At 40.8% G+C, this 15,022-nt stretch overlaps 1 protein-coding gene across 1 annotated transcript; it reads right to left on the minus strand.

The window, feature by feature from the left end:
• Positions 1-8,964: 8,964 nt before the first annotated feature.
• On the minus strand, positions 8,965-9,467 carry LOC148842237 (uncharacterized). The gene is made up of 2 exons (XM_088957811.1): positions 9,192-9,467; positions 8,965-9,099 (listed from the first exon to the last, which is right to left on the minus strand). The coding sequence occupies exons 1-2, from the start codon at positions 9,465-9,467 to the stop codon at positions 8,965-8,967; spliced, it is 411 nt and encodes a 136-aa protein (XP_088813937.1).
• Positions 9,468-15,022: the final 5,555 nt, after the last annotated feature.

Below are 15,022 nucleotides of genomic sequence, written 5' to 3' on the forward strand. Positions count from 1 at the left end.
CTGTGCAAAACAAAATTTAGCTAAAACGTATTTGTTTAAGGATTTGGTATAACTTAATTTTATAACCATGATAATCTGAAACCCATACACTTCTAATGATATAAGTCTTGAAATTTTGGGCTTTAAATTCATGAAATTTTTAGATTGTACTCCACTCAGAATTTTGATTTAAACTGCAGATTTACAATAATTCAAAATTATAAACAGTTTCACCTATTATGCGCGCTCATATTCCACCTGTACAGTGGAGTTACAAATTCTGGGAATGGAACGAACAGTTTAAAAATCCTTAAAATCAAAATACTTGACACTTACGTATAACATTTCTGCCGATTTGTCCCATCCATTAAACAATTGGTAAATGGAGGTAAAGCAGATAAGGGCAACTCTTTGCTCTGGATATCAACAAAAAGTAATATTTTTATAAAATATATTTTTTAGAAAATTATAAAAAGGGCAGTGGCACTGTTCATCGTCTTCCTCTGCCTTCCTTCGTATTCATGCCATCCATTTCAACAGGTCAATGGGTCCCGGCAGTCCATCCCGCGTGCCGGAGGTTCGAAAAGTCGGAAATACGGTGGGCTCTATGCGAGACTGGTTCTTCCAGCAGAAGAAATAGAGCAGCTCCTTGGAAGAACTGGCAAAAGGACCCAACCCAATCGCACCTGATGTGATCAAGCCAGACGTTATGGCACCAGGGCTGAATATATTGGCTGCCTGGCCTCCTACAGTGAGCCCGACTCAGCTGAAGAGTGATAAAGGAAGTGTTGAATTCAAGATAATCTTAGGGACATCCATGTCATGTCCACATGTGAGTGGCCTGGCTGCCCTCCTGTACACAGAGATTGGTCTCCCTCAGCGATCAAATCAGCTCTAATGACAACAACTTATATGCTAAACAACAAATTTACTCCAATCAGAGACGTTGCTGCTGGTTCTTCTTCCTCTTCAGATTTAGCTCGGCGGAGTTTCACTTGTCCTCCTACTAATCAAGTTCTTCAGCCAGACGACTTGAACTACCCGTCATTCGCTCTGCTTTTTGACAATGGTGCCCAGAACATTATGCTGACATACAAGAGAACGGTGACAATGTTGGGGCCCCGAGAGCTAGAAGCAGAGCAGCCCGCGTTGGCTTCATTCCCTGCAACAAAACTCCACTGGTGAACCTGGCTTCACCGGAGATCCTTTTGCCAGCCCTTCCAAGGAGCTGCTCTACTTCTTCTACTGGAAGAACCAGTCTCGCATAGAGCCCATCATATTTCCGACTTCTGGAACCTCCAGCACGCGGGATGGACTGTCGGGACTGTTGACCCGTTAAAATGACTGGCATGAATACAAAGGCAGGCTGAGGAAGACAATGAACAGTGCCGCTGCCCTTTTTTTATATATATTTTTTAGAAAGTTCTCTTATTTTAGTCATTTTATAAAAATATTACGTTTTATTGATATTTAAGGCAAAAAGTTGCCCCTATCTGTTAGAAACCCTTCTTTTTAACCCACAGATTGGTTGAATTGTTTGAACAGTCAAACTCAGAGAATAGTAAAAAATCATTGAATTCGACAAAAAACCACCTAATCCACGGTTGGATTAATTATTTACCCGTTTGACTTGGTGATTAAGTGATGGGTTGAACACAAATACTGTGTTTGGTTTGAAGGAAAAGATAGGGAAAGGAAGGAAAATGTATGGAAATCTTTACAAACTTTGTATATGTTTTATTGTCTTTCCCTTCCTTTCCCTACCTTTTCCTTCAAACAAAACATAGCTTAAATGTGTATGCAAACTTCAGTAGGGTATAGCTTTGCACTCCAATGTCTCTATTTCAATGTGCTTTGCCCATTACTTTTTTGGTAAAAACTCCCCTTTTGGCCTCAAATTATAGATTATAATATTTTTATAAATAAAAAATAAAAAACATAAAGTAATATAATTATACATTATTTATTGATAAAATACAATGTTTATATATATATATATATATATATATATATATATACACACACACATACATGCATGCATATATATGTATGTATGTATGTATGAATTTATATATTATTCATGTAACACAATTTGACCCATTCAATTCAGATTGTTGAACCGATGACCTATGACCCAGAGACAAAAACAATTTAACTCGATTAAAAATCTCTCTACATGAAACTTGATTTGTAGTCAATTAGGTTTTGTCTATCCTACACGAATTTGACTTGATGGGATAATCAACAAGTGTTGGAAAATAATAAAGAAGGCATAATGGAATTTATCAGTAATCGCTTTTTAAACCAAGAACTTACAATGCAAAATTGTAGTGTTGTAGAACTCTAAATCAGAGAAATTGTAGAGAGAAGGAGGGTTGAGTCGTGCCACTTGGTCACTCTCCTTAAACCCGCATTTGCCCCTTACGATGCAATCGGGTGATTGCAAATCGGTCGCCAAGATAAAACAGCCCATAGGCCACTGGTAGGCGTGCACTCTCTTACCAAACCTCCGCGAACCACCACAAAGAAGTGTCCTTTCAGAGAGATGTCTCTTCAGAACAATGCACCTGTTTGAAGAGACACAAAGAAGAGGAGACGGAAAATAGAAAAAGAAAACGTTTAAAAATAAATTTTGAAATTCAAAAGTCAAACTATTTAAATCGGTCAAAACCAAAATGATTTAGTGTAGCGTATGAATATGAACATCTATATATAGTGCTTTCCTACTATGGGTCCCTACCAATAGAGAGAGCAAGTCTATATATACTCAAACTCAACTCCCTTTCCCAAGCAATGTGGGGCAATGAGTCTTCCCATGCATTCAAAGGAGGGAAGAGTAAAAAACAAAACCAAATCAAGCTCAATACTTGACATCGAATGCGTATACTATATAATTTTAACTAATAATAAAAATAATATTTCTTGTTAAATATCATTTATGATCATACCTATATTGTACAAGTTTTTGTTAACATAAGAATCGATTCAGTTTTAGGTTCCCTTACTTCCAGGGTTACGCGTGGAGTCACACCATGGTTAAGTGGTTGATGGCTAGATCTTACCTATATGATGTACTAGATCTTCAATTGAGAAATTCAGTTGGAAGGGGTAGGAGAGCTGAGCGATTCCCTCGGTTAGGACTTAGGATAGATTATCTTCCACCCCTCGTCCTCTTGAGATTTGTTGTTGATAGATGAGTGAAGTCACTAGTTACTTGGGTGAAACTTAATTTTGACAGGTCATACTCCAATTCAAGCGTGGGAGCAAATTTGCTTGTTAGAGACCAAGGTTTTAAAAATGACCCAGAAATGGAACTGTTCTAGCTATTGGTTTTCAGGTCAGCGGTTTGACCGTCCGGGTTAAATAGTTTGAATGGTTTGCATATTAGGGCAACTATTTTAAATGAGTTATGAGATTTGGGAAAGGAGAGGAGATGTTGCCAATTGAGAAAGAAAAAAAGAAAGAAATAAAGGAGAAAGGAAAAAAAGAAAAGAAGAGAAAGGAAATGAAGGGGGGAAGACGAAGGAGGAGGAAAGGAGGGAAGAAGAAGGAAGAGGAAGGTGGTTTGACGCTCGTTGGCGATAATAATGGCGACGGCGAGGCGGCGACAACATACACAGATCTGATTTCTCAAATATTTTTCTTCTTATTCTTCCTCAGATCTGAGACATGAACTCAGGTTTGAGACAACCGAGACACAAATTCAGATCTAAGACAGCTGAGTGAGTTCGTATGTTTTCTGACGAAAAAGAGAGTTACTGGGCCAAAACCACTGTCCGGGTCAAACGAGTCGACAATTCGATCGTCCGGGTCAACGGCAGTTCAAAAACGTTGTTGTCCACTAACCGGCATGGAGATGTGCGATGATAAATGCTCTTAATGTTAAACACAAAATGGGATTTGTTGATGGATCGATCCCAAAATGGTCCAAGTGCAATTCTATGGTAATTTCTTGCATCTTTAATGCAATGGCAAGAGATCTACATGAAAGTGTAGCTTATGCAGAGTCAGCCCGAGATATTTGAAAAGATTTAGAATATTGGTATTCTCAAGGAAATGCTCCTCGGGTCTTTGAGTTGAAACGAGATATACCCCTTATTCGTTAAGAAAATCTATCTGTTGTAGTATACTACACAAAACTCAAGAGCTTGTGGGATGCAATCTCCGTATATGCTGATACTCTAACTTGATCATTTGTGGTGGAGCAGCAAAGGATTTTTTGAATGAAAGAGAGAAAAAAGGAGTATATCATTTCCTTCGTTGTCTAAATGACCGGTTCAGTACCATAAGATAAAGTATTTTGACCATGGAACCTTTGCCAGCTGTTAATAAGTTGTATGCACTCATTATACAAGAGGAAAAACATCTTTCTTTGCAAATGGACCATGATCTAGGTCCTCACATCAATAGAAGGATAAACCTCGTCCACGCTGCGATCATTGTAAGAAATTAGGATCAGATCGATGTACTATGAACTTGTTAGATATCCTCCAGACTAGGAAACCAAGATTAAGTCTAGAAAATCTAAGAAACAATTATCAACCTCAAATCAAGTTTCAATGACTTAATATGAAGAGAACTCTCTAATTCCCGGACTAACCATTGAACAATATCAACAACTAGTCAATTTGCTCAGTGGTGAATCCCTGTCAACAGTTGTAACTGTTGCAAACTTTGTAAGTAATACATCCAATTCATCTCAAAGCATTCATACTGAGTCCTGGCTCTTGGACAGTGGAGCCTCGGACCACATGACTTGCCAAAGAGAAATATCAAGTTGAATCACACGAGTTCCATAAACTAATCTTGTTACCCAACAGTGAAGTTCTATCTATTGCATCAATGCTTGAAGTACCTTTGACCCCTGATTTAACCTTAAATCATGTCCTACACATACCTGACTTCAAGTGCAATTTAATTTTAGTCAGCAAACTAACATCACGACTGAGCTGTGCTATTGTCTTCTTTCCTACATTCTGCATTACACAGGACCTAGTAACCAGGAAGTTGATTGGAGTGGGTATCATGTGTGATGGTCTCTACCATTTTCATGTGCCATCTACAACACTTGTAGCTTTCATTCTTCCACCTCTGCCAGCTCCCAATTGTGGCATTCAAGACTTGGACACACTTCCTACTCCAAGCTGTCTCAAATCCATGGGACGTACATCATTTCACCATCAAATAAATGTTGTGACATTTGTTTTAAAGCCAAACAAACAAGGCTTCCTTTCCTTGTTAGCAATAGTAATACTACGTCTTTGTTTGAGATAGTACACTATGACATTTGGGGTGGTTACCACACTCATAGCGGTGCACGCTATTTTCTAACCATAGTTGATGACTTCTCTCGAGCAACATGGGTGTACTTGTTCAACCATAAATATATATATATATATATATATATATGTGTGTGTGTGTGTGTGTGTGTGTGTGTGTGTATTAGATTCCTAGCACACCTTCCACTTAAATTTTGGGGAGAGTGCATACTTATAGCTGCACACATAATAAATTACTTGTCGTCTCTAGTGCTGCCAGCCAAGACACCTTATGAAATACTCTTCCAACGGACACCCAATTACGATAATTTGATGGTGTTCGGGTGCCTATGTTATGCTTGAACTCTAGTATGAGGCAGAGATAAATTTGCTCCAAGGTCCACAAGATGCATGTTTGTGGGCTATCCACATTGACAGAAAGGTTATAAATCGTACAACTTGGATAATCATCAGTTCCTTGTCTCTCCATAAGTGGTTTTCTTTGAGGAACATTTCCCTTACAATGATAATATTGTACTTGAAGATTGCAAACCCAACACAAGCCCTGTTATTCGCTTTCCTATCATTGAACAAGTTCGAAATTCCATTGAGCCATCACTAGAACCTACAACCACTTCAACTCCCAACTCAATAATGAACCCGGTTCCATCAACCATCGACCAAACAGCAGGTCCAGTTCCGAATAATGGTCCTAAACTCTCTCCTATACAAACACCTACACCACCCATTTCTCCTAACCCACCTGTTGATACTCGACCCACTAGGACAAGACGGGCCTCAGTTCACTTAAATGATTACGTATGCCCTATCATTCGGTACCCTTTGCCCAATTGTTCTTTGGAAGTCACCAACATTCCCTGTGAGCCCATGACTTATTCACAAACCCAAAAACATACCTGTTGGCAACAAGCCTTGCAAGATGAACTCAATGCCCTTCATACCAATGACACATGGACACCTACCATGCTATCACCCAATAAACAGGCCATTGGTTGTAAGTGGGTCTACAAGACCAAGTTTTAACCAGAGTCCATTGAGAGGCATAAAACATGCTTTATAGCCAAAGGTTACACTTAAATTGAAGGTGTTGACTATAATGAGACATATGCTCCAGTTGCTAAGCTTGTGACAGTATGATGCCTATTATCATTAGTTGCAGCTCATAAATGGGAAGCACATTAAATAGATGTCAACAATGCTTTTTTACACGGGGAAATCCATGAATATATATATATCATTGCATTGTCTTATGGAAATTCTAGTTTCATCAAATCCGTCATTAATTCAGCGCAAACAGATAGTAATTTTAGGTTGCGTTTGGAAGGAATGTAAATACAAAATTGAAGGGTGTATTTTTACATTCCACTAGTTTGAAAAAATACAAACCGGTTTGTTTTTGCATGTCTAATTTACACTTTTTACGTTTGGCACGAAGATGTAAAATATACGGTGTACTTTTGCTACCATTTGGTAGAATACACCGATGTAAAACATAATCAAGCACTGTAGATGCAGATACATTGTGCCAAAAATACAACTCATGGTGTTGACAATGTGTATTCTACCAATTAAATGTATAGTCCAAAAAAATACATGTTTATAGTTTAATTAGACATGGGGCTAGAATGTAGAGTCCAAAAACATTCTAGCCTCTTATGTAATTTAAATTGACAACGTGTATATTATCCCCATTAACTTAAATGCATGAATTTGACTGGAGATATTTTGCAAGAAAAATAATTTGAGGCCTCTTAGACCAAGTATCTACCATTTCTGAACAATTGTAATCAAGTCCAGAAATGCTACCATTTCTGACTATCCTCAGAAAAATAATCAAGTCGTCTATCATTTCTTCATACTTTGTAATCAAGTCCAAAATAATCAAGAAAAACATCCTATAAAATACCAATATATAAAAAAAAAGGTTAAATAATCTGCAACAACCAATAGTTTGGTTAAATGATCAAGTCTGATAGTTGGGTTAAATGATCTGCAACAGCCAAGCAGATGGGCTAGCTAAACAAAGAGCAGATTAGACAAACTACCTCACCAAACAAAGTTTTTATGATCAACCCTTAGAGTAACTAATGCAACTAGCATTTCTTCCCAGTAACTAACCACCCATAACAAAATTAATACAATCAATGCAACTAACCACAAAGAGGCTTCAACCCTCAGAGTAATGGGGTCACCTCATACCCTGCTCTATTGTCCCTTCCAACCACATTTCTTATCAGCAACAGATATAATGATTTAGTTGTAAATTTTCCACCAAAACATTCATTCTGACATTCATTGGGCATGCTATTCTTAACTTTGGATACTTCCTTTTATGTAAAGCAATTCATTCCTCAACTTCTCAATCCAACAAGGGACATATATATTTTGGATAGAACACTACTTGATCATCTCTTTTCTCAAAAAATTAACTTTTACCTCTATAGAACTTACTCCATACACTTGAACATAAATAACATAATATCATAAGCTATATAGACCAAATGATACTTTGAAGATTAGATGGGAATCTCTGTGGGATGATCTAAATGATGAGAAGAGATTCCATCTTGTAGCATGGAAAATGATATCTTGATCTAAAGAAGGGGCATGGCCGCACGGGAGTGGATTACCATGGATTATGAGCAAACCCTGGATTCAAAAATAGTTGTGGAGATTTGGGATGGTAAGAGAACTTGTGGAGAAAACATGGGCAAAATTCCATGGGGTTGGAATTGGTACCTATTTGGTGCACCTATGACTCAAACTTATATAGAAAAGATGATTTTGTTCAGCATATCACTTTTAAACTGAGCAAGGGCAGTTGATGCATGGTTAACTGATAGACCCCAATAGAGAGTCATTCTTGATCTAGCTGAAACCAATCTTCATTAATATAGTATACTCAAACCTTTTCTTTATATAACCATAGCCTCATTCTGCAAAATATGTAACCATATCATAAAGAGAAGGAAAAAAAAAACATAAAATAAAGAGCCATGTAGAGAAGGAAAAAAAAACATATGTAACCATATCATAAATGTTGTAATCAACTAAAGTATGAGATTATGCATATAGAGCTATGTAAAAGCATCTACTAGTTAAGTTCACATTTAACAAAACAATTTGCGTGTAGTTCAAATAAAGAATCAAAATATGTCATGATTGTGAGCTATCAAAAAACATGACATAAACCATAGTTTGTGAAAGTTGATCAAATTGTAATGAAGTTATAGAAAGCTTAAAGTATGTCTAATGCTTCTGAAATCCGGGTAATTTTGATAAGATGTTGTATACCATCTGCGCCCGGAACGGCTTTTGCCTAGAAAGAAATAGGTTAGCCTCACTTTCATTTCCACTCAAATACCCGAATACTGCATCTAGGACATTGATATCAAACCCTCCCAAGTCCATCACTTCTGTCCATAATTTGCTAAGAAACTCCTCCTTTGCATTGTCATGACTGTTGTAAGTTGCTTAATACTTTCATTCATTCTGTCCATTGCTTCAAGGAAATGTTCAAATGATTTACTATTTGTACCATGTACTCTCTTCTTTGCCCCTGATGAATATGAACTTGTACGAGAGACATTGGTATGGGATTGACCACCATCTTCATTAATGTTTGCAGTGCATGCAGCCGGGGTGGATGCACCATCATCATCAGCATCATCGTCAACATCAAAGGAATCCCCCCCAACATTATAACCTAAACCCCCTCTTCTTCCAGCTCAGCTCCTGTCATGGCATAATCTCCACTTGGTTGATCATTCCCGAGTACCAATTGCATCTCATCATACATTTCCATCACTAATCTTTTCACACAATGTGCAAGAGGGTTAGCCTGCATTCAATAAACCAAATTTTTATGGTTGGAGGTTTCTTGTCATTTGTAATAGCAATATAGCTAGTATAATACTCAATGCATTGGTTTACCTGCAAGTACTCCTCCCAAACTTGTGTGTTAGCTCGTATTTGGTTTCTTGCTTCATTCCATTCAAATCTAGATATACCAAGTAATTTTTTTGCTTCCAAGTAAATGGGTTTTAGTGTGCGCATTCTACTTTTAATGTTGGGAGTTTTTAGTTCTATCAAAAACCTATCATTCATTTCCTTGCATACATGAGTGTATGCAGATGTTTTGAAGCCTTTATCTATCTTGTTGCCAAGGGAAACCTGTTCGGCCAAGAGCTCTATCATGGCCTTATCCATCGCATCATTCCATCGGATCTGCCGACTACGCTTTGCTTTTGATATGACTGGACGCGATATTGATAGTGCCTTCTTTCCGGACTATCGATTTATTGGATGACCAACAGACAAATCTCTAGTGTCCTTCACTGACACCATTCCTACTAACCAATTTCATCCCATGAAATAAATGTAAAATGTACAATAAATCAACCTTAAATTAAAGTAAAAATTATTTGCTAAAAATAATAATTATCATAACAATAAAAATTAAGATGGTGACCATTTCTTACTAGTAATAAAAGCATAAAGATGATGTTTGCCACATTAGCTATAAGTACCAATCTGAAAGTCAACTATTCAAATAATAAAATATAGATGAAGCAACATTTATTTAGAGCATTAAATCAACAATAATCATAAATGTATAAGTTGTAAGGGTATTGACAGGATCAGTTTTGGGAATTTCAAATCTACGTTTTCAATCTTCCATCCACATCATTCTTACATGCCCCCTTGTACTATTGCTTCCCCAAGCCATTGGAAATTTTAAATGTGACCAATATCTTGTGAATCATGTATAGTTTTGGGAAAAAAAATATTTTAAGTCTATTGATAGGATGAAATTTCTTTTTTTTTATTTATTTTAAGAATAAGTTGTAAGGGTAGACCCACCTATGGATTCAAATCTATATTGGAATTGAATTGAGTCCTGCCTTGGAAGTATCAAGGCCTATTTTCTCTACTTGTTTCCCTTTAAAAAACATATTTCTTATTTGATCATCTCTTACTTCTCTTTTATGTTTCTTCAAAATGCTTGAATTCAATTTTTGCATATATAGCTCTTGGTCTAAATTTTATCATGTTGTTATGGTTTCTTTACAACATACAAATCCATGTTTCTTTATCCCTGGATCCTTATACAGCCCACAACAGGTCTGATTTCAACAGACCCCACACCTATGACACATCAATGCTTTTTGTCCCATCCATCCACACCCTCCTATTTTCATCCACACCCTTTAATGGCTAACTTTAGTTAAAACAAAATATCTAAGTCTGAAAAAAACTCCACCGGCAAAAGGCAAATGGTTAAACCATAAAACAAAAGAAAAAATGATTCCCAAACAACAAATGGACCAATCAACGTTTGTAATCAACATGACAAAACAATAAACAAAGATAACAAAATCTATTAAATCAAAAGATCTCCATCTAATCAGAAACCCCACCAAAAGAAGACATATGGTTAAACCATAAAATAGAAAAAAAAGACTTGCAATCACTAATTGAACTAATCAGGGTTATTTAACTACAAAGCCTCCCAACTTAAGTGCGATATTTAACTACAAAATGCAGGGGATGCAAATGAAATATTTTATAGATCTAATAATAACTACAAAATGTAGGGGAAATGTTGAATTGATGAAAAAACATATACATCTATAAATGTTACTACAAGATAAGGGAAAAATTTCCAAATCTGTAAAAACTACAGATCATATTGAGAAAATGAAAACCAGGTTCAGGAGAAATCTTACTTTCACTTTCAGAGATACGTTGAAGGGGATCTAAAAATGATGATGGTTAGTGATGAAGCGCGATCCGGCCGGTCTTAGCTGTCCACGACCTTGCTTCTGAATGGGGTAGCAGGGAACCTGAAATGGAGGAGATGAGGAAGCTCCGGGGGGGAACCTGGTGTAGCGGCTCCGAAGCTCAAGTTAGAATCCTTCAAAAGCAAGATAATACCAGATAGAGCAAAGTTTGCATACCTTGTTTGTTGGGGGCAGGGGCTCTAAACGGCCACCTGACTGACTTGGGTTCGGAGGTATCTATAGGGCAGGTCAGTTCGGCGAGGTGTATCCCGAACTGTTACAAGGATAGCCAGTTCGGCGATGTGTATCCCGAACTGTTACAAGGTTGGCCAGTTCGGCGAGGTGTATCCCGAACTGTTACAAGGTTGGCCAGTTCGGATTACTCTGGTTTTGGGCCAAGGGTGAGTTCGGGCCCCCCGTAGGGAGTTCAGTCCGCTGGTGTCCCCTTGTTCACGCCTTAGACTTGGCCCTTTTGTCGAGCTGTAGTTTCTGCCACGTGTCGCGTAACAGTGAGGTCGGGCCAAATCTTCCTTCATCAATTGCCCCCCACTCCTCGTGCCAAGGGTCTTGCCCGGGTGCGGGGAGTTTCAAGAGGTAGTAGGTGGATCTGTCCCGTCCTTCGAATCTTGACTGCACGAGTTGCTTTTGCTAGGGTTCTTTCGTTTCCGAGAAGGCTGGAAGCGTGCCTACTCATGAATGCTGATGGTTGTGACAGCGCGCGTTTTAAATTTCAAAAATTCACGCCGCTGGGACATGACAGCGGGTCATTCAAAAAGGCGTGCCACTGCTGTACGTGCGCGGGCGGCTGTCAGGGAGACGTGCGGCACATCAGTTTCGGAAAGACGCGTGTCGATGCGACGTCGGTTTCAAAAGGGCGTGCGCTGACGTTTCGCTTTTTTCGGAAAGACATGCGCCAATCACGTCTCGACCTTATGGGACGTGCAGTCAGCGAAAACGTGGGCCGTCGGATCGTCTTCGATCTGCATGGTCGATTCTTGGTTACTGTAGCTATAAATAGTGGGGGACCCCAGTCGATTTGTCACTTCTGCGGTTTGTCTATTGAGCTCACGTCCAACTTTTCAGCTCGCATCCAAGTTTTTTCCAACTCGCGTCAAGGCAGGTTACATAGCCTTCAAGGTTCTTTGGCTTGTTCCCGTCTCCGAAGCATTCAAACTTTCTTCCGGTGAGTACTTTCCTGAATCCACCTTTTCCCCAATGTTTAGCTTTGATAGCTCAGACGATTCTTCAAGTAGGGCCGACGTAGGTTCTACCAACTGAGCCGTGTCCCCCGACTGCCTCAGTAATCCTGAGGTGGAACTCGAGGACTATGAACCAGTAGGCCGAGCCGCTTCGAGCAATTTGGCGTCTACCTCCCGCCGACGTCGGATGCTAGACAGGTTTGGTCCCTCGACCATGACGCCTGAGGGGCTTCAATCCATACTTATGTCTTACAACCTTCCAGGGGGGTATACATATTTTATTCCTTCGGGTAGCTTTCCTTGGGAACACGGTCCTGATGAGATCGTGATTTTTCGAGAGCAGCTCGCTGCGGGGTTGCGACTTCCTTTCCACCCCCTTCTCGTCGAAGTCATAAACCACTTCGGTGTCACCATTGGCCAACTTCATCCGAACTCTATTCGGAACCTGGTGGGGACAATTTCCCTTTTTTGCGAGGAGAACTTCCCCTTGGACTTGGAGATATTCTCCTCTATCTTGATGCTCAAGAGACAGGCGGGTTCTCTTCCGGGGGGAAGACAGACATATTACCTTTCTCCTCACCAGGGTTTTAAGCTTCTGCACGATCTTCGTTATAAGGTCCCGACGTGGAAGCGGGACTACTTCGGAGTGCAAAGTGCACAAGGATGGCCCTTTCAGACCGGGTGGGGTGAGGCCGCTCCTGATTTAGGCGTTACTCTCGATAAAGAGACGGTGAAGGGCCTCTGGCAATGGGCATGGCAAGGTTTAAAATGCCATCACTACTTAACGGAGGCCAAGCTTATTGCGGCCGGCCTGAGTTCGGGTAGGTTTCTAGCTATGTGGTTTCTTGCTTGCTTTGTTCTTTTCATTTTTTCTAATGTCGAACTCGTTTCTACAGGGGTGATGGACGCGGAGAGAACTCGTAGGGGGCGTCTGTTCCAAGGTATGAAGAGGAGGAAGCGGGTCGCCAAGCGAACTCGTACCGAGCTGCCCCTGGATGAGGAGCCCCAAGTTCCAGACCACACGCCGGAGGATCTGCCTAGGGAGCCCGAGGTGACTCCACCGATGCACGAAACTACCGGGGCGCCTTACGCTGAGACCACTCATACGGGCGCTCCTGCATACTCAAGTGCTCCTGCTCACTCTGGGTCCGCTCATACGCGGGCTGGGCCCTCGGGCTCGGGAGCTCAAGGGGAGTTCAGGAGCGTGTTGATGCCGAACAACGCTCTTCAGAAGAGTAGGGAGGCTACTTTCCCTGAGGAGATCGCGGCGTGGACCGATCTTCCCTTGAATCAGGTCGCCTTCCGCGCCATAACACATGCTATGGTGGTAAGTTAGATTCTGTCTGCATTTTTCATTTTTTGTCGCTTTTGCTGTTATTGCTCACTTGTTTCTTTTGGTAGGTGAATTCTTCAATTCATGCCTTAGCGGCCCAAGTGGAGAGGAGCTCGCGACAGGCGTGAGCTGCTGAGGCTGCCGCTCATGCGGCTGAAGAAGCTTTCCGTGCTACAGAGGCAAATACTCGGGCTGCTGAGGCGGCCGCTTATGCTGCCGAAGAGGCTGCTCGCGTCGCGATGGCCAAGCATGCAAGGTCTCAGCGTGACGCCGAGGCCATGGGGGTAGTTGTCAAGCATATGGCGGACTTGAAGTTGGATTTGCAGCATCAAGTCGAATATCTTCAGGAGGACATCAGGGAGAGAACACAGATTTTTTCCCAAGGCATTGAAGATGCCAAAAAGAAGGCAGTTGAAGACTACATTGCCTCTCCGCGCTTTGATGATCTGATGGTGGATTCTTACAGGAGGGGGTTCAAATTGAGAAGGTGGATGATTCGGAATACGTACCCCGACCTCGATGTTAGTGCCATATCCACTTCGCGTATAACTCAGGAGATGGCCAATGCTGCCGCTGGCGAGCCGGATTCTGAAGGAGAGGCAGGGCCTTCGGGTGTTGTTGAAGTGCCTTCTGATGGCGAAGAAGTAGCTCCGGGCATGTAACTTTTTTTTTTGTAAGTCCCTTCTGATGGCCAATGTACTCGTTTCTTGCAATGGAATAGATAATCTTTTTGCCCAAGTGTTCCTTTTCCCCGAACTGATTCTTTGTCGAACTGAATATGCCACTTTCTTGTCTGGGTTATTATACTTCCGCAACCTGTTTTGCCGCGAAGGCTTTTTGCAGCGAACTGATTTTTTGCCGAGCTTATAATATGCTCGACTTTGCTTGTTTAAGCCGAGGTTCCTCTTGGCTCTGCATCGTGGCCCACAGGACTTGATTTCGTCCACTTCGCTTGGCGGTTTATAGGTAGTATCGCCTTAAGTTCACAATGTTCCACGCTCGAGGTACTTGTTTGCCTTCCAAGGTTTCGAGTTCGTATGCCCCCCCGAGCGCTCTTTTTACTTTATAGGGCCCTTCCTAGTTTGGTCCAAGTTTGCCCACGCCGAGTTTGGGAACCATAATCTTACGAAGGACCAGGTCGCCGATTCGGAAGCTTCATTGCTTTACTCTGATATTGTAGTAGCGAGCTACCTGCTGTTGGTATGCCGCTGTTTGGATGTGCGCGAGGTCCCTTACCTCGTCCAATAGGCCAAGGTTGGTACGTAACTCATCTCCGTTCGTCCGATCGTCGTATGTTTCTAGTCGCAATGTTGGTACTTCGATTTCTGTCGGAATCACTGCTTCAGTGCCGTAGGTGAGGTTGAAGAGGGTTTCTCCCGTGGCAGTTTTTTTTGTAGTTCGGGGAGCCCATAAGACACATGGTAGCTCTTCGGCCCACAATCCCTTAGC

The sequence above is a fragment of the Nelumbo lutea genome, chromosome 8 (assembly GCF_056320005.1).
Source record: "Nelumbo lutea isolate HS-2025 chromosome 8, American lotus-T2T, whole genome shotgun sequence".
Classification (NCBI taxonomy): Eukaryota; Viridiplantae; Streptophyta; class Magnoliopsida; order Proteales; family Nelumbonaceae; genus Nelumbo; species Nelumbo lutea.